Source organism: Pinus tabuliformis, chromosome 4_1 (genome assembly GCF_031772625.1).
Source record: "Pinus tabuliformis cultivar Carrire ecotype Pingquan chromosome 4_1, CPIR1, whole genome shotgun sequence".
Classification (NCBI taxonomy): domain Eukaryota; kingdom Viridiplantae; phylum Streptophyta; class Pinopsida; order Pinales; family Pinaceae; genus Pinus; species Pinus tabuliformis.
The window spans coordinates 601439134-601457431 of NC_142303.1; the positions used below are offsets into that span (position 1 = coordinate 601439134).

At 36.3% G+C, this 18298-nt stretch overlaps 1 protein-coding gene across 3 annotated transcripts; it reads left to right on the forward strand.

Moving 5' to 3' along the window:
• Positions 1 to 9309: 9309 nt before the first annotated feature.
• LOC149177435 (putative inactive cadmium/zinc-transporting ATPase HMA3) lies at positions 9310 to 18026 on the forward strand. Of its 3 annotated transcripts, none has more exons than XM_089420132.1 (11): positions 9310 to 9419; positions 9910 to 10162; positions 10425 to 10682; positions 10791 to 10888; positions 10993 to 11248; positions 12390 to 12527; positions 12622 to 12952; positions 13099 to 13298; positions 13402 to 13532; positions 16630 to 16698; positions 16800 to 18026. In XM_089420132.1, the coding sequence occupies exons 2-11, from the start codon at positions 9946 to 9948 to the stop codon at positions 17796 to 17798; spliced, it is 2697 nt and encodes an 898-aa protein (XP_089276258.1). In that variant the 5' UTR covers positions 9310 to 9419; positions 9910 to 9945; the 3' UTR covers positions 17799 to 18026. The 3 variants fall into 3 exon arrangements, with proteins under 3 accessions (XP_089276258.1, XP_089276260.1, XP_089276259.1); XM_089420134.1 differs by lacking the exon at positions 9310 to 9419 and adding an exon at positions 9493 to 9608; XM_089420133.1 differs by lacking the exon at positions 9310 to 9419 and having other exon boundaries at positions 9626 to 10162.
• Positions 18027 to 18298: the final 272 nt, after the last annotated feature.

Genomic DNA, 18298 nt, shown 5'->3' on the forward strand with positions numbered 1-18298 from the left:
TTGCTGGGGGGCTCCAAAGATTTTTCATTGGATCCCTCAGACCTATAGTGAAAATAGTTGGGCAGGGGAGCCCCCCCACACCCCCTATCAAGAATTTGGGTCCAAATGCGACTAAAAATAAGACCTTTGAATCAAGAAGATAATTAGGATTCACAACCAACAATTAGGTATTCATGTACAAACAATTATATGAGTCCCAACAATTTTCAGCCATGATAGATACTAATGTACATAACAACTTATGCAAAAAAAAATATGACAAAGGCGAGGTAAAGAAGAAAATCCAATGGAAAGAACCCCTCGAACCCCTCCTCAAAATATAATGCATATTATATCTACTATGAAATTGCGATGAAGAAGGATGGTATTGCTAATCAACAACACCATCATGGATCTCTCCTATCCAATCATGTGAATTTCTCTTGGCTACTACTAAAGTAATATAATTTATCACAATAGTATTGAGTGTTTGTGGAAGACCAAGAAAACGAGATCTAGTTCTATGTATCTTGGCAATATAATTCGCTAGTTTACTAGTTGCCTATAAAGTATGATATGCCCTCCATGACTTGTATTTTAGATATGCAATAGGATACTTATGGAATTCTAAATTAGATTCCGAAACTTGTTTAGAAATTTGATTTGAATATTGTGTAAAAACATCTCAAAGGTCCACTCCGAGAAGAGACAAAATGGTTGTAAGAGATTCCTCCTAGAGTGGATACGAGGGGCCTTCCTTGAACTTAACATCCAACCTTTCTCTAATTTCATGTTGTGCATGGGTTATAAGAGAAATATTATCAATCTTAGGAGTGAAATAAGAGAAGGAATACAACCTAGAATAATAATCCACCTCACCAACTACAACTCTAGCAACATTTATCATTTCGGAAAATTATCATTGAATCCAAAATGAACTCAACTCACTTGACTTTACCTAAGTCTATAATCTGTTAGATAAAGAGGATATTCATGGAGAGCTTAGAAACATGTGATACTTTATAAAATATTATGTAATTAAGGTCCACTCTCCCTTCTCTGCACACTCTCATAGATTTTTGTCTCCCATCAATATAGGAGGTCTACTGCAAGGTACGAAGGAAGAAAAATAATACTTTGATGTAGTCATATGATTAAAGGCACTTGGGTTTATGATCAATCTATCAGATAATGAATCCATAATAGTAAAAAATGGTCCTTAACTTGATCCTTTGGTGACTTGTCTTCAACTTCTTCTTAAGATTGTGTGTTATGCAGTCTATAAGGCTGTGTTGTTGAAATACTTTTTCCATTAGATCAATGGTCTTCACCATATAACAAATATCTAGATGAAATAATATGTTACAATATATGTACTATGTTCTCTTCTTTTTAGACTTTCTTTCCTTGGGGCTTGAAATCTACTTAGTGAATTCAATGCTTTCTCCATCTATGTGATCAAGATCACTTGAATTTTGCATGTTCCCATCCCACACTGTAAGCACATGAACCTTGGCATTTTTAAGAGCTCCCATGTGAATGATATTATTTTTCTCATGAATGAGTGAATATATAAAGTCATCTATTAAGGGAATATTCCAAGTTTTTCTCATAGAAAGCCTTGTAGTGTAGAAAGAAGATACAAACACATATAGTCTAGATCTTGGGCGATAAGATCCAAAAGGCTTGAATGCTGAGAGAGGAGGAGAGAAACAATACAAATCAACCAGGAAACTAATCATGAGAACATTGATGAAAATTCATGAACCAAATACATCACAAAAAAATACGAAGAGAGAGAGAGAGAAGGATTCCGTTAACAAGAACAATTATATGCAATATGGCCAATTTTGGGACCTCTTCTTATTGACCTTCATTATCTTCCTATTGCCTTCTTATAAGGTGTCATGTTCAAGAAATCAACTTTGATTAGGTTTGACTCTGTCAATTACATATCTATCAAGTTCCCTTTTACATTAAAAATAACTTTATGAATTATACATCTAAGCTAAGATTGTAAGAATTCTTAATATCCAAATCAATCTCCCCCCCTTAGAAAATGAGGGTTCCTATCATTTCAGCCATGCTAAAAAAAGAGGGACCCCATTATGTTTAATGTACCATCATTATTACAATGTGCTACAAGTAAATGCTGAGAAGGGTTTCGCACAATTAAACCATAACCATGGGTTTGTGGATGACCCATAACTAAGTGTGAAATGGTAAGCTTGGAGAAGGGTTTTGTATGGTTTACCCATAACCATGGATTTATGGATGACCCATATTTGAGTTCCTATTTTTCTAGCATTGGACCTCTAGTTTATAATTTTGTTTGTAACTTTTGTTTTAGCTGATGAAACCAGATTTTGTTGAAGACCATTTAATTTATCGAAGATATATTTCCATTGATATAAGATAATTGCTTTTATGAAGTCCATCGAGTGAGAAAATCCTTTCTCAAACTCAAGGTAGATGCGGTTGTGTTACTTTATAAACTTGTGTGACTTCAATGGATGATATTGTGTAAATGAGGAAATGAAATCAAATTCCATTAAAAAACCCATTTAAGGTCATAGAAAATCCTTTAAAATGAGTTGTCATACACCGTTTGAATTTCTCTATAGAGTTCATGGAACTTATATAAATTTTGCTAAAAATTGTTGCCTGTTCTCCATCTATTATTGTGCTTTAACCAGTGTCATTCAATTGTGGGTAAGCTAAGAAAGGGATGAAATGAGGTCACCCAAGCTTCCAAATATTGCATGTAGATGCCACATGATGTTCCCATGGGGTGTTAGGATAAATTAATAAACTAACGGTACTCTCAACAACCATTGCACATACCAGTGATGGAGTGGTAGTATAAATAAATAAACTAACCGTACTCTCAACAACCATTGCACATACCAATGATGCCCATACTCCAATAGAAAAATTAATAAACTATCAGTACTCTCCACAGCCATTGCACATACACTTTCACAATTTTTACATGTTTATGGCACAACATATTACATACCAAATTTTCCATTCATTGAGATTAGCCTACTTTTCTTTTCAAGCCTAAGTTGAAGTTAGCCTACTTATTGAATAGAAAAATAATCCCTGCAATCTTGACCCTCAATTTCTTCAAATTCCTTAAGTCACCGAGAGAAGGCGACATTCTATCCAACAAAGGGCTTCCCATTCACAAAACTTGCAAATTATGCTCTGAACTCCAATTGTGCTTGGAAATTCTTCCTGTCAACTTTATTTATTTCAAGGACCCTGGCCTTGGTCTAAAAGGCAATTGGATTCCTTTCCAATTGCAGTTTCTTCCGCATATCTTCAAGCGAACATACACCAGAGGGACTGCTGCGACGCGCAGGGGCTGTACCGATAATTTGCAAAGGATAGTGGCTCTTAGCAGTTAGCACCAAGGAGCAGGCATCCAAGTAGGAATTCTCATACCTTTGGAGATCCCTGACTACTACCTAACCTAATCCCAGGGTTAGGTTAGGTTCGATGTTGGGGCCCAATTGATTTATCTTTGTTGGAGTTGGTCAGCTGCTGGCTTGTCAGGATTTTAAGGAGGCCCCAGTAACTTGTTGGAGCAAACAATGCGCAACGGGAATATAAAAGGCATACACAGCACATACAAAATCATAAAAACATAACACAAAGATTTAACGTGGTTCACCCAACCAATCTGGGCTACATCCACCAAACAAAGGCATTGGCAATCTTATTATTCAACAGGAGATTACAACAATTTAATTCTTCACACATACTCTCAGCTCACCCTATTTTCTACACTCTCTATCTCCTTTACGGGCTTACATTTCCTTTATAGCTGGAGTATCAAACTAAACCATAAATTCTCTCACAACAAATTTAGGATGCATTAACTCCTCCTCAAGAATAATGGAGCTAATATAGTAACAAATCCTATTGTTGTCACCTACATGAGATTTTTGCTAAATTAAATAAAACAGAAAATCTCAACAATCTCCACCTTGACAACAATTAGCCTGATGCCCTGTTCATTTATTATTTTTATCTTTTCTGCAAGCCAAGAGAAGCCAGACACCAACGTAGCTTCTCTAACAAAACTGGTTTCGTGAACATGTTTGCACAGTTTTCCTTTGTATGCACTTTTTCAAGAGAGACTCCCCTTTCAGTGATAACCTGTCTTACAAAATGGTACTTGATAGGTATATGCTTTGATTTAATATGATAGGCCGGATTCTTAGCTATATGAATTGCACTTTGACTATCACAAAATAACTTGATGTTGTCCTGCAACCTACCAAACTCACCAAACAAACCTTTCAACCAAACCGCTTCTTTGCAAGCATGTGAAGCAGCTATGTATTCTGCTTCAGTAGTGGATAAAGCAAAAATGTTCTGTAGCTTTGACATCCAACTAATAGCTCCACCTGCAAGAGTAAAGACATATCCTGAAGTTGACCTTCTCTTATCCAAATCACCTGCAAAATCAGAATCAACATATCCACAAACAAATTCACTACTCCTGTTGTAAGTGATACAATAATCACTTGTGCCTCTCAAATACCAAAGCACCCTTTTCACTGCTGACCAGTGTTCTTTTCCTGGATTTTCCATATACCTGCTGACAACTCCAACTGCATGTGAAATATCTGGTCGAGTACAAACCATCTCATACATCAAACAACCTACTACATTGGCATATGGAATTCGAGACATATATTCCTTTTCTTCATTTGTATTAGGACATAAACTTGAAGAAAGCTTAAAATGGGAAGCTAAAGGGACTGAAACAGGCTTCACATTGTTCATACCAAACCTCAAGAGTATTTTCTCAATATACTTCTGTTGTGATAGCCACAACTTACCATTGCTCATGTCTCTGAAAATCTCCATGCCCAAAATTTGTCTTGCTGCTCCTATATCTTTCATATCAAATGTCCTAGCCATTTGAGCCTTTAACCTGTTGATCTCTACTATGCTTTTGCTTGCTAAAAGCATATCGTCAACATACAACACTAAGATAATGAACATGCCATTACTTAATTTCTTAAAGTAAACACAATGATCATATTCACTTCTTATATAATTTTGACTCATCATGAAAGAATCAAATTTCTTGTACCATTGTCGAGGCGACTGCTTCAGACCATACAATGATTTCTTGAGCCTGCAGACAAATTTCTTGTTGCGATTTTGAACAAACCCTTCCGGTTGTTCCATGTAAATCTCCTCATCTAAATCTCCATGTAAAAATGCAGTTTTAACATCTAGTTGTTGTAATTCTAAATCAAGTAAAGCAACTAATGCTAATACAATTCGAATTGAAACAATTTTTACAACTGGTGAAAATATCTCATGAAAATCAATGCTTGCTTTCTGAGAAAAACCTTTTGCAACTAGCCTTGCTTTGTACCTGTCCTCTGTATCATCAACACCCCTTTTCAATTTGTAAACCCATTTACATCCCACAGTTTTTCTGTCTTTAGGAAGTTCTACCAGATCCCATGTGCCATTCTTGTCTAATGCCATCATCTCGTCCTTCATAGCTTCTTTCCACTTTTCACTTTTAGAACCTTCTACAGCTTCCTGATAGCACAAAGGTTCATCATCGTTAGCGGTTAAAGCAACTGAAGTAACATAATCATCATACCTTTTAGGAGGACGTTTGATTCTCGTGGACCTCCTTAAAGATGTTTCTGGTACTTCCACAATTTGCTGATTATTATCTGTAGGAACTTCTTCATGATCTGCATCTGAAACATGTTCATGATCTATATCTGAAACTTGTTCATGATCTATATTTGAAACTGGTTCATGACTTGCATCTGAACCATGTTCATCTTGGCTATCATCAGTGTTTGGATTGGTTTCAAACTGAATGTGTTGAAGCTTAGATACATTATCCTGTTTCAATTTATCATCTACATTTGGATTTTCAAGTGAGGATTCATTAACTTTAACATCTCTGTTAATGATGATCTTGTGAGTAGTAGGATCCCCCAATCTGTATCCCTTAGTCCCATCACCATATCCAACAAAGATATATCTTTTTGATTTAGGATCTAATTTAGAACGCTGATGTTTCAGAACTAGAGCATATGCATCACAACCAAAAACTTTCAGTTTAGAATAATCACAAGGATGACCTTTCCATACCTCTTGAGGAATTTTGCATCCTATTGCAGTTGATGGTGATTGATTTATCAAATAGCAAGCTGTAGAAATCGCTTCTGTCCACAATTCCTTCTGCAAATTGGCGTTACTCAGCATACTTCTTGCTCTCTCTAAAAGAGCCCTGTTCATGCGTTCGACAACTCCATTTTGCTGAGGAGTATATACAATGGTTTTATGTCTTTCGATCCCAACGTCCTTGCAATAATTATCAAATTCCTTTGAAGTGAAATCACCTCCATTGTCAGTTCTTAAACATTTAATGGTTCTTCCAGTGATGTTTTCAACTAATGCTCTAAACTGTTTGAAAACTGTAAACACATCAGACTTCTTCTTTAACATGTAGACCCACACTTTTCTAGAGAAATCATCAATAAAAGACACAAAATATGACGAACCTCCATATGAGGTTGTAGGAGATGGACCCCAAACATCAGAATGGATATAATCAAGGATTCCCTTACTAGTATGTTTTCCAGTTTGAAACTTCTGCTTGCTTTGTTTCCCAAACAGACAATGTTTGTAGAAATCTAACTTAACAGACTTTAAATTAGGAAGTAACTTACGATCAGATAAAATCTTTAAACCTCTTTCGCTCATATGGCCCAACCTTTGATGCCATAAACGAATAGAATTACTGTCGTTTTCAGACACTGTAGAAACATGATCTAACTTTGTTCTTCCTTCTAATTGAAAAAGATTTCCAACATTCTTTGCTTTCATTACTAGTAAAATTCCTTTATAAACTTTCATTACTCCACCTTGAATAAAAGTTTTATATCCATTAGTATCTAGTACTCCTAATGAAATGAGGTTTTTTCTTAATTTAGGTACATGTCTTACATCAGTTAGAATTTTATTTGTCCCATCAAACATTTTCAGCTGGATGCTTCCAATTCCCACAATGTTACATGTGACATCATTTCCCATGTAAACTACTCCATCATTGATTGGTTTATAAGTTTTAAACCATTCTCTATGAATGCACATGTGATTTGATGCACCAGAATCTAACAGCCAATGTTGATCATGATTAGACAAATCAACTAATAACACTTCATCACTCATACCTGTCTTGGATGCCGAACCTGTATCTGTCGTGTTTGCTTCTTTCTTCTTTGTCGAAGAGTCTTCTTTAGATGTTTGCTGTCTCTTCCAACAGTCCTTTTTCAAATGTCCCGATTTGCCACAAAACCAACACTTTACTTTACTCTTCTTCCCTTTCGATTTTGAATGCGACTCGTTGTGCTTACTGGAGCGTCTTTCTTTAGAACGACCTCTGACCATCATTTCTCTGATGTAGAGGTTTCTAAATTTGACCTCTTCCTTGTCTCTTCGGACAACAAAGCTCCAACAACATCATCAAATTCAAGGGTTTCTGATATACTAAGACTTATAGAAGTAACAAAATGATCCCATGACTTGGGCAACGAGCATAATAAAGTTATAGCTTTATCTTCTGATTCAAATGTTACTTCTATACTTTCTAATTGCACCAGGAAAGTATTAAAGACATTCAAATGATCAGTAAGAGTTGTACCTTCCTTCATGCGCAAACTGTACAATTGTCATTTCAGAAGAATCCTACTGGTTAAGGATTTTGTCATGTACAGCTTCTCAAACTTTGTCCACAAACCAGCAACAGTTTTCTCTAACACGATGTTAAACAAAACATCATCCGCCAAACACAGTCGAATACCGCTCAGTGCTCTTCCATCCAATTCGCTCCATTCATCATCTGTCATGGTGTAAGGCTGTTTGGATTTTCCCAACAAAGCCTTCGCCACGCCTTGTTGCACAAGTAGATCATGCATCTTCACTTTCCAGATCTCGAAGTTATTTTTGCCATTGAACTTCTCGATCTCAAAACGAGCACTTTGAGTTTTTGCCATGTTGTTACAAACAAAATCTCCAATTCCAACTTTTAATAAATGAAGTTCTTATTTAACTAATGCCTCTACGTTATACTATAATGCCTCTGTCGTACCATGTCATTATAATTTCAAAAAACAAAAAATTGCAGTTTTACTAGAGGGAAAAATGCTTGGCGCTCCTTTACCAGAGGGAAAAATGCCTGGCGCTCCTCGACGGCGGACGATCCGCGCCTGAAACAAAATCCACGCAAGGCATGAAATTGGCGCGATTAACCCTTTCGTTTCCGCGCCAATAGCCCTTTCTGGCGCGCTGGCGCGACTGTTCCTGAATCTTCCACGCCAATGGGCGCGACTGTTACTGAATAAACTGCGCCAACCCTTCTTTAGCTCAAAAATTGGCACACCTGTCCATGCCAAAACCGCGCCAACAAAAAAGCTCCTTCCGCAGCGTCTCTGTCACACGTACCAGCTCCACAACATGCTCTAATACCAATTGTTGGAGCAAACAATGCGCAGCGGAAATATAAAAGGCATACACAACACATACAAAATCATAAAAACATAACACAAAGATTTAACGTGGTTCACCCAACCAATCTGGGCTACATCCACCAAACAGAGGCATCGGCAATCTTATTATTCAACAAGAGATTACAACAATTTAATTCTTCACACATACTCTCAGCTCACCCTATTTTCTACACTCTCTATCTCCTTTACGGGCTTACATTTCCTTTATAGCTGGAGTAGCAAACTGAATCATAAATTCTCTCACAACAAATTTAGGATGCATGAACTCCTCCTCAAGAATAATGGAGCTAATATAGCGACAAATCCTATTGTTGTCACCTACATGAGATTTTTGCTAAATTAAATAAAACAGAAAATCTCAACATAAACTTTTTTCAAATTTATTACTATACTGTAACCGGCCGAGCAGCAGAGAAAAAAAGGACAGGAATCTTTATTTTCACTTCTTCAAGATTTCTTAAAGATATATTAAAGGAAAGAAAGGCAAAGAAAATTAGTTGGTCTGTGTGGGGTGGTTTTAGCATATTTTAAAGCTTAAATTTTACGAGGCCTCTAGAAAATAAGCTGGTTGTGAGACTTGCACTTACATGACATGAGAATGAGACTATAAATCAATTGTAAAAATTACACTGCTAATTATGAAAATTACATTTGCTACATCTCTATTCCATCATATTTGGCATAATCTCATGTTCTTGATAACAATATTCTATTATTATTTTATTATTTAAGTAGATGGTTTTTCCATCAATATGTGACCCAGCATAAACGCACTCTAATATCTCTGACCCAGCAACACTTAAAAACCATATTTGGTTTCTTATATATAGTCGGCATCCAAGAAAGGAATCATGCTTTGATATTTCAAAGAAAGTAAGAATTCTCTCAAAAGATTCGGAATTTTAGGGTTTTGTTTCCATGCTTTTTCTTGGGGTAGGAAATGGTTTCCATACTTAGTTTGTCACATGTTCACAGTTCTGGGTAGGAAAAGGTTGTTGAATTAGTTGCAGCACGCTCAAGGTCTTGGTTGTGCGTGGTAGAGATTTAGTATCTACGAGCTATGTAATTATTAAATTGATCAAACATTTACTTTAACTTGAAATTTTTTAATATCGTAGAACTTTGGATTAAAGTTACAGATGACAGAATATGGATGAAAAGTTACCGAACATCTTTAGGAAAGTGCAGTTGCAGTAGCTTAATTTCTGGTTAATATGCCAGGGTTAATGATGTGATGCAGTGGGCATGATGTTAATGTTTTTCTTTTTCAAAGCAAACTGCAAAAACATGCAGATCTGTCAGTTTTAACTGGGAAGTAATACATATATTGTTTAATCTCGCATCTTTTATTTTTGCTTGGCAGAGTTTTCACGCCCTGTCAAAGAAATTCTAATAAGACATGGGAAGAGATGCACAAATGTCGGAGATCGCAGCTGGTGATTCTATGTTGTGTAAAACAACTTTTAACGTCTTGGGCATTTGCTGTCCATCGGAGGTGTCTCTAATCGAGAGACTTCTTCAACCTCTGAGCGGTGTTGAACAAATTTCTGTTAATGTTCCTTCGAAAACAGTGTCTGTTCTGCATGATCCGAGTCTTATTCAACCTGCACAGATAGGTATGAATACTTTTGAGTACAGACTGTAATTTAAGAAATTGTTTTTCATTTTTTATTGTTGGAAAATTTCGTTTATATTTCTTGCAATTTATGAAATTTTTGAGGAAATTAACCACATACCTAATAACTGTTACATTTTATAATTTTTAAAATCTGATAAGATCCTTGAAGAAATAGAGAAGATATATTATCTACAATTTGATATGCTATTTAAAGAAAAATTAAAGATATTGATTAGGAATCGTTTCATGGTTTTGCACAGTTAGGGCTTTGAATCAAGCAAGGTTAGATGCGAGTGTTCGCGTGGTTGGACAATGGAAAAGTGGGAGAAAATGGCCCAGTCCTTACACTTTAGCTTCTGGTTTTTGCCTTGTCATAGCTTTGTTCCATTATTTGTACCATCCTCTCCGGTGGGTGGCTCTGGGAGCCATAGCTGTAGGTATTCTTCCAATTATGCAAAGGAGTTTCTTGGCCATCCGCAATTTCATGCTGGACATAAATGTGCTCATGCTCATTGCAGGTAATTGTTATAAACCCTAAAGCAAATTAGGCCATATTGGCAGCCTGAATAATCTGGAGCAGGTGTATATAGTAATTTTCTAAAATAGGCTCGTAAGGTTTGAAACAGTTGTGGGAACTATTGGGCTGGGGGATTATTTCGAAGGAGGCACCATTGTCTTCCTGTTTACATTGGCCGAATGGCTTGAAAGCAGATCTAGTGACAAGGTAAGATTAATTTCGTTGCAGTCCCTTAAAGACAATTAGATACTGTAGATGAATGTTTGGCATTTTACCAGCAATTCTATTCGGCATTTGGTATTTCATGGTAGGCTCGAGCAGAGATTTCGTCTGTTATGAATTTAGCTTCACAAACAGCCGTTATTGAAGAAAGTGGAGAGAAATTATCTGTGAAGGATGTGGCCATCAACACGGTGCTGTCTGTCAAAGCAGGCGAGGTGATACCTCTAGATGGTATTGTCGTGTCTGGAGGCAGTTCAGTAGATGAAAGTAGCTTGACAGGAGAGTCCTTACCGGTTGAGAAAGAAGCGGGAGCAAGCGTATGGGCCGGTACCATGAATCTGACAGGTAACCTTCTAATGACAATGACTCCGATAGCTTTACTGTTCTTCAGGACATATTTCATTTTATCTGAATTTTTGAATTTTTTTATCTGAATCCGAATTCTTGAAAATTACAATGACTCCCATATCCTAATTTTTCTCCATGACCGTCTCCAATTCATCTGAATTTTGAAAATGATTAGAGTTCTATATACTCAGGAAGTTAGTTTAGATCCAACACTACATCTATAAGAATCGAACTTGAAAGCATCTCACCGGTGGAAAAGAGCTTCCCAATTGTGTTTTACAATTTATGGCATATGGATTTGTGTACCTGTTTCATATTACAGGTTCAGAACTGGAGACTCTTATTTAAGAGTCATGAAGTTCAGGATTATTGTCATGGTGATTTTCATTCAGGAGCATTTGTTAGCAGCTGGAAAATGTTGTTTTAAGTATTTTAAAATTAAAAAATATATAGTTTGTCAGGGGTAGTTTAAGTAGTTAGAATTAATGGTATAATGTTATTTATTTCCATTTAAATCTTGACTAAATTAGGCAGTATGATTTGCATACTATTAAAATTATAATACTAACAGGGCAATGTGATATTGATTTATTAAGGAAAATATTATTTTGGATGATATTGTGATTTTTTGAAAAATATAATTTAATTAATAAATAATTTAATGTTAGTTAATTATATAAAAATAATTTTGGATGATGTTGTGATTTTTTTAAATAAAATGTATTTTTAAATATATAAATAAATTTATTTTTCTGGATTTTTTTTGAAACATTCCAATTTTATAAATTATACAACTCAAATTTACTATTTAAAAAATTCTCACTTAAATTTCTAATAAAATTAACTATTTTTTAAACTAAAACATATATTAATTATTAAGTATAATTTGGTACATCAATTAATTAAGGTACACTTAAACGTAGTAATCCGGTACCATAAATATGTTTTATTTCCACCAGTAAGCTCTCAAAATTGTGAAAGAAAGCGCATCGTTTGCCAAATAGCACTGGAAACATGTCAAAAAAATGTATATCATCAATAAAAAAATTCTTCAAGGTTTCATTATTATATTCCTTTTGGATAGTCGAATGCCTGGTATGAATATTTAATTTGAACGCTTAAATGGTGAAAATTGCAGGTTATTTAAGCGTCAAGACTGTGGCTCTGGCCGAAGAATCTACAATGGCAAGGATGGCGCAGCTTGTGGAGGAAGCACAGAGTCAACGCTCCTCCACCGAAGAGTTCGTTCAAAAATTTGCAAAATATTACACTCCAGGTCTGTATCCAGTAACGTTTTTGAAAATCCTTTCATCAATCTGATTCAGTCAGAAAACATCTGATTCCATTTTATATCATGTGGCTGCCTGCAGTTATTGTATTGATAGCAATAGCGATGACATTGGCACCTTTGATTGACCACTCGCTTGGATTTCGCAAATGGGTTTACAAAGCCTTAGTTGTTCTGGTGACTGCTTGCCCATGTGCATTGGTTATCTCAACTCCAGTGGCCACAGCTTGTGGATTAGCCCATGCTACTAAAACATGCCTCCTCATCAAAGCTGGGAGGTATCTGGAAGCCCTGGGGAGGCTTAAGGTGATAGCGTTTGATAAAACTGGAACACTCACAGAAGGAATATTCACGGTGGTAGATGTAAAGTTTGTTGATTCCGAAACCATTGATGAGCAGAAGTGGCTATCTTGGTAAGTCATTACATAATACTATGGTTTCATGGGAACTCGATTAAGAAAACTAACAATGAAATATCCGTTCTCTGCAATTGTTTCTGTAGTAATGTTTTTCCACTAGAAACCTTAGCCAGCTTTGAAGTATTGAATGAATGCTGCAGGATAGCAAGCCTTGAAAGTAGATCAAGTCATCCCATGTCCGTTGCAATTGTATCATACTGTCGACAGAAAGGCCTAGAGCCATCAGCAGAGGTGAAGGATTTCGATATACTAGAAGGAGAAGGCATCTGCGGAGTGGTGGACAACCATAAAGTTTACATTGGCAATGTTCGTTTATCAAATCGGTTAGGCTGGACCGAATGTAAGTTTGCCTCTAATTTCACATCACGCCATTCCCTAGTATTGTTTGCTGTAACTCATCTCTGTTTGCAAGAATTAACATTATGAGAGATGGAATATTGCAGATGTACCAGACACCTGGGATATCCGAGGAGCAAAAGTCGGATACGTCGGAACAGAGGAAAAATTTGTGGGGGCCTTCAGCGTGGCCGACAACAGCCGGCCTGAAGCGGCAGAAGCTCTTGATAAGCTCAAGGTATAGTATTCAGGTTATACTATCCACTTTACTATTTGACTGTTCGTGTTCACTTTACTATTTGTTTGCAGTTAATTAACTCTTTAATTAAAAAGACAGGCGGAATCTTTATTTTAATTGTCATTTTTTCACATATATCCAGTGAACAGTCTTTCTACTCATCATACTCACTTCTGAGCGGAAGGTGTCATGTGAGACATACCCACTTCTGAGCAGGAGGTGTCATGTGAGAGTTACCGTCTCTATTTTCATCATTATGAAAATGGCATAAGCTTGAATATGGGTAAGTAGGATAAGTATTTTAAAAATTAGGATAAGTAGGATAAGCATTTTAATGTTAAAATAAGATGACACTGATGAGCGTATATCAACCACATTTATTAATATGGTTGTGCTAGCATATTTAATTTTTTAACCAAAGGGGCATTGTTGAGCCAACCATCCACGAATTCCAATGCCATGAAGACCCAATTATGCTGGTCTTGTCAAGCCAGGTGTCAATGAACTCTGATTCTGTGAAGACTCAATTATTTTGAGTGCTTTGAATAAAATTGTGTGTTGTACATGAAACACAATTATTAATAGGGTGCATGTTATACGAGGAACATAGGCCAGTTCACAATGTCCGTTGTGTCATACAACACCATTTCCTTTTGATATGGAGTATGAAATCACTTTCCACACATTCCATAATAAATCTCTATATAATGAGTGTCTCACATGTAGATTGTCTCTCCCAAACCATAGAAGCAAAGATCGCAATAGGGAGCTAGATGCTAGTGGTTCTACTACTAGATAAATTGTTGGGTAACTTGCTTCAATGACTAGTCCAACTTCCTATGGTTTGGATCAGAAGAAAGGGTTGGGTCTAGATCTCACTTGGATCATCTGGAATAGAACCACAATTATAAGCATTGGGATTTCTCCCATCACAAAGGTTAGACTTTGGATCATGGTCTTCAAAGATAGACACTGGGTCTCAATTTTGAGTCTCTAGTCTTTAGATATAATAAGGTTGTTCTTTTGCATCTGGATTTGTGTTTGCTGCAAAGTGAAGATATTCTCTTATATAGATGGAGACTTAGTCGTTTGAATTTTAGAGCCATCGCTCCACTTGGAGATATATTCATATAGGGATCCATTTGATTGAGTCTCAATCATAGCAAAGTGTTGATGCTGCGATCAACACCCTCCAAAATTTTGCTTATTCCCATTAACTTTGATATCCCATTATTTGAAGGAAAAATAGATACAAATGCTTTGGAGAAATGGTTAAATCTATTAGAGAGCTATTACTTCGTCCAAATTTTTTCCAATAATGAGAATATCACCTTCACACTCCTAAGAGCCCTTCCCCATGTCAAAGATTGGTGGGAAGGTAACTAAGAGAGACACAATGAAGACATGTTTAGCATATTGAATGAAGACCTTGCTTAGGCTGTTTTTTTTTATGCCCTTAAGGAGGAATTCTACCGCATACATGAGATGACAACTTTGCGCCAAGAGAAAGCCTAGATAGTGCGAGAGTACAATAATATTTTCCATACCTTGTGCTCGAAGCTAGGTATCAAAGACTATGAGTGGAACTTCGGTTTGAAGTACTATAGTGGCCTACATAGGTACATCCAGATGGAGATGGAGAGTAGTAACCACTTATCGATATGCTATCAAATTTGAGAAAAAATTGAAGCAAAGGAATAAGTGAGAGTTTGGGAATGTAAATACACTGCACAAAAACTTGGAAAATGAGGCCCTAACTTAGAGAACAAGGGATAAAGTGAGGATAGAACTCAATATAAATATCCCAAGTCACAAAAAAAGAAAGGTAATGGGAAGTTAAAGAAGGACACTAGAAAATGACATGATTTCCAAAAATGCCCTTAGAACAACACTAATGAATGCCTCTTGAAACAATCACTGTTGGCTGAGCTTAAAGAGTAAAAACGATTCTCTAACTCATATTCTAATTCAGAAGAAGATAAAAGAAAAATGATTATCAATGCAGAACCCAATGCTACCATTACAACTGCGAATATCTAACTAAAAGAGTTAGAGGAGCATGAGGAGGGGGAACACCTCTTCTATTCACATGTGTAACCAACATGACTTAGAAATTGATGGGTCCCTTGTCCCAAAAACAAAGAGGTCTCATACACTAGAGGGGGTAGAGTATGTATGCCTTCGTAGAGTTAGCAATTCATGGGTCCCTTGTCCCACAAACAAAGGGGTCTCATACATCAATGTGGTGTCTAGCTTGGCTGTGACCTTAAAATTGGATAATAATAATAATTAAATACATGACATTAGGAACTTGTCACTTAACTTAAGGGTTATACACCTAAGTGAGCATCTTGCCTTGTTTTCATGATTTAGGTTGCTTTCTTAAGTTAAGAGAGTGGTCGAATTTTTTGTTTGGTTCATTTTGGGTATGCCATTAAATTGATAACTTTAATTTATCCTTCTTAAATAATAGACACAATTTTATTATATATATATTTTTAAATTAAATAACACCATAGATCCATCTTAAATAGGGATCTAATATGAGGGAAGAGGGATCCAATTTCTTCATGTGCATTTTTTTTATGAACTTACATTATTTAAATATTTTGTATAGTTATTATATATATATATATTTTATTAAGACAGACATGACCAAAATTTCAAGTTTGATGTCAGACAGAAAGATTTACACATCATATTGGTATTCGGCTGTAAAATTAACCTCTAACTCAAAAATGATCCCTTCAACCAAATTTACATATTATTTAATTACTTTTTCATATACGATGCAACCACGATTCGAAGATCAAACCTGCATATTATGCAACCAGCATTTGAAGATCAACCTGGCAAGTTCGCTCTTCATTCTTAGCTGCATAAATACTCATCAGTTTTCACGCACAGTCAACAGTTAAAAAAAAGCGGACATTCCATTCTGGTTTTGCAAGCACGATCTTCTTTCTTCGTTTCACTTACACTTATTAATTTGCACCCACCTTTAATAGTAGTAACACGGTAAGGCACAAGTGTACACAGTGAGTAGTTTGAAAGTATGCTCTGTATGAATAAGATGTTCTGTTTGTTACCAATACAGAAATTAGGAATTCAACTCGCTATGCTCACCGGGGATACAGCCGCCTCAGCTGCTCTCATTGAAACACAGGTAAAAAATCATAACAAATTCCCACACATTACACTGATTTGTACAATTGTTATAACATTAATAGCTTCCAAGCATTCATCTGACTCTGTACCCACATTCAGGTAGGGCAGATTCAAGTTTATTCTCAACTACTCCCACAGGACAAGGTCCGAATTATTGGAGATTTAAAGTCTGTGGGCAAGACAGCCATGATAGGCGATGGAATCAACGATGCCCCAGCTTTAGCTGCAGCTGACATAGGCATAGCTATGGGTGTAGCAGGTTCGGCCGTGGCCATGGAGACTTCAGATATAGCTCTCATGTCTAATGATATCAGAAAAATTGCAGGAGCAATTAAGATTGGCAGAAGGACATTGAGGAAAATATACATAAACGTTGCCATCTCCATTGCCACAAAGGTTGTTATCTTTGTCCTCACAGGTGTGGGCTTGGTGTACCTCTGGATGGCAGTTCTGACAGATGTAGGGACTGGTATGCTTGTAACATTCAACAGTATGCTTCTCTTGAAAGGAGCAAAACGCTATGGCCATGTGGTCTGCAATCGCCAAGATTGTGATGACGGAGGTCACTGTCACAAGGATAATGATTGTGATGATGGAGGTCACTGTCACAAGGATAATGATGGTGATGTTTATTACCATGTTCATGGTGGTGGCAACAGGCATCAGGTACACAGGAATATTGAGACATCAACATCAGCAGATTGCACTCATACAGTACAGGAGGCCGATACTTGTGGCGTTGTGAAATGCAGTGCATGCAATTTCCCATCTTCGATTCATCATGGCTGCGTCAAGCCAAGGACCAATCGCTGCTGTCAAAATTCTTATCCTCCTCAAGTTGATCTCTGTGCCTCCCGGAATTGCAGAGGCGGGAAAAGGCAGCTTGGAAGCAGTCACATCAACGATTCAAGATTCGAGCAACGCTGCAGTTCTTCCAATAACTGTTGTAAATCTGAGAAGCTCGGAAACAACAGTCAAATGATCAGTGGTTCTTCCAGTAACTGCTGTAATTCTAGTAAACTGACAGGCCAGTGTCAATCAAATGATTATGAGGCACATGAGATTGTTGTTGAAGTTGGATGTCAAGAACATGATTAACAGGCAGGTGTGCTTGCCAGTGGACGTTGAAGCTAACCTTCCATGACTTCACCAGCTCTCACAGAGCTTGCCTTTAGGTTTGAGTACTGTTGTGTATGTTTCTCAACTATATGATACGATATATCAATCACTTTTTATGTTATAAAAGGGGATGATGTTGATCGTGGTAAAATACTTTTCTCATTCAATAGTGAAACACAAGTGTAAATATGTTTAATGAAAATCCAATTTTATGTTTGAGTAGTGACATAGTACCTGCTTACATTATACTAATTTTTTGAGTAGTGACATAGTACCTGCTAACATTATATAATTTTTTAGATTTTTTTTTTTTTTTAAATATATTATATTATCTATTAGAAATTTTAATAAACAATTTTTTTATTTGAGTAGTGACATAGTACCTGGTTACATTATATTATTTATTAGATAGTGACCTAGAACTTACTTACATTATACTATTTATTAATATTATTGATTAGATAATGACTTAGAACTGA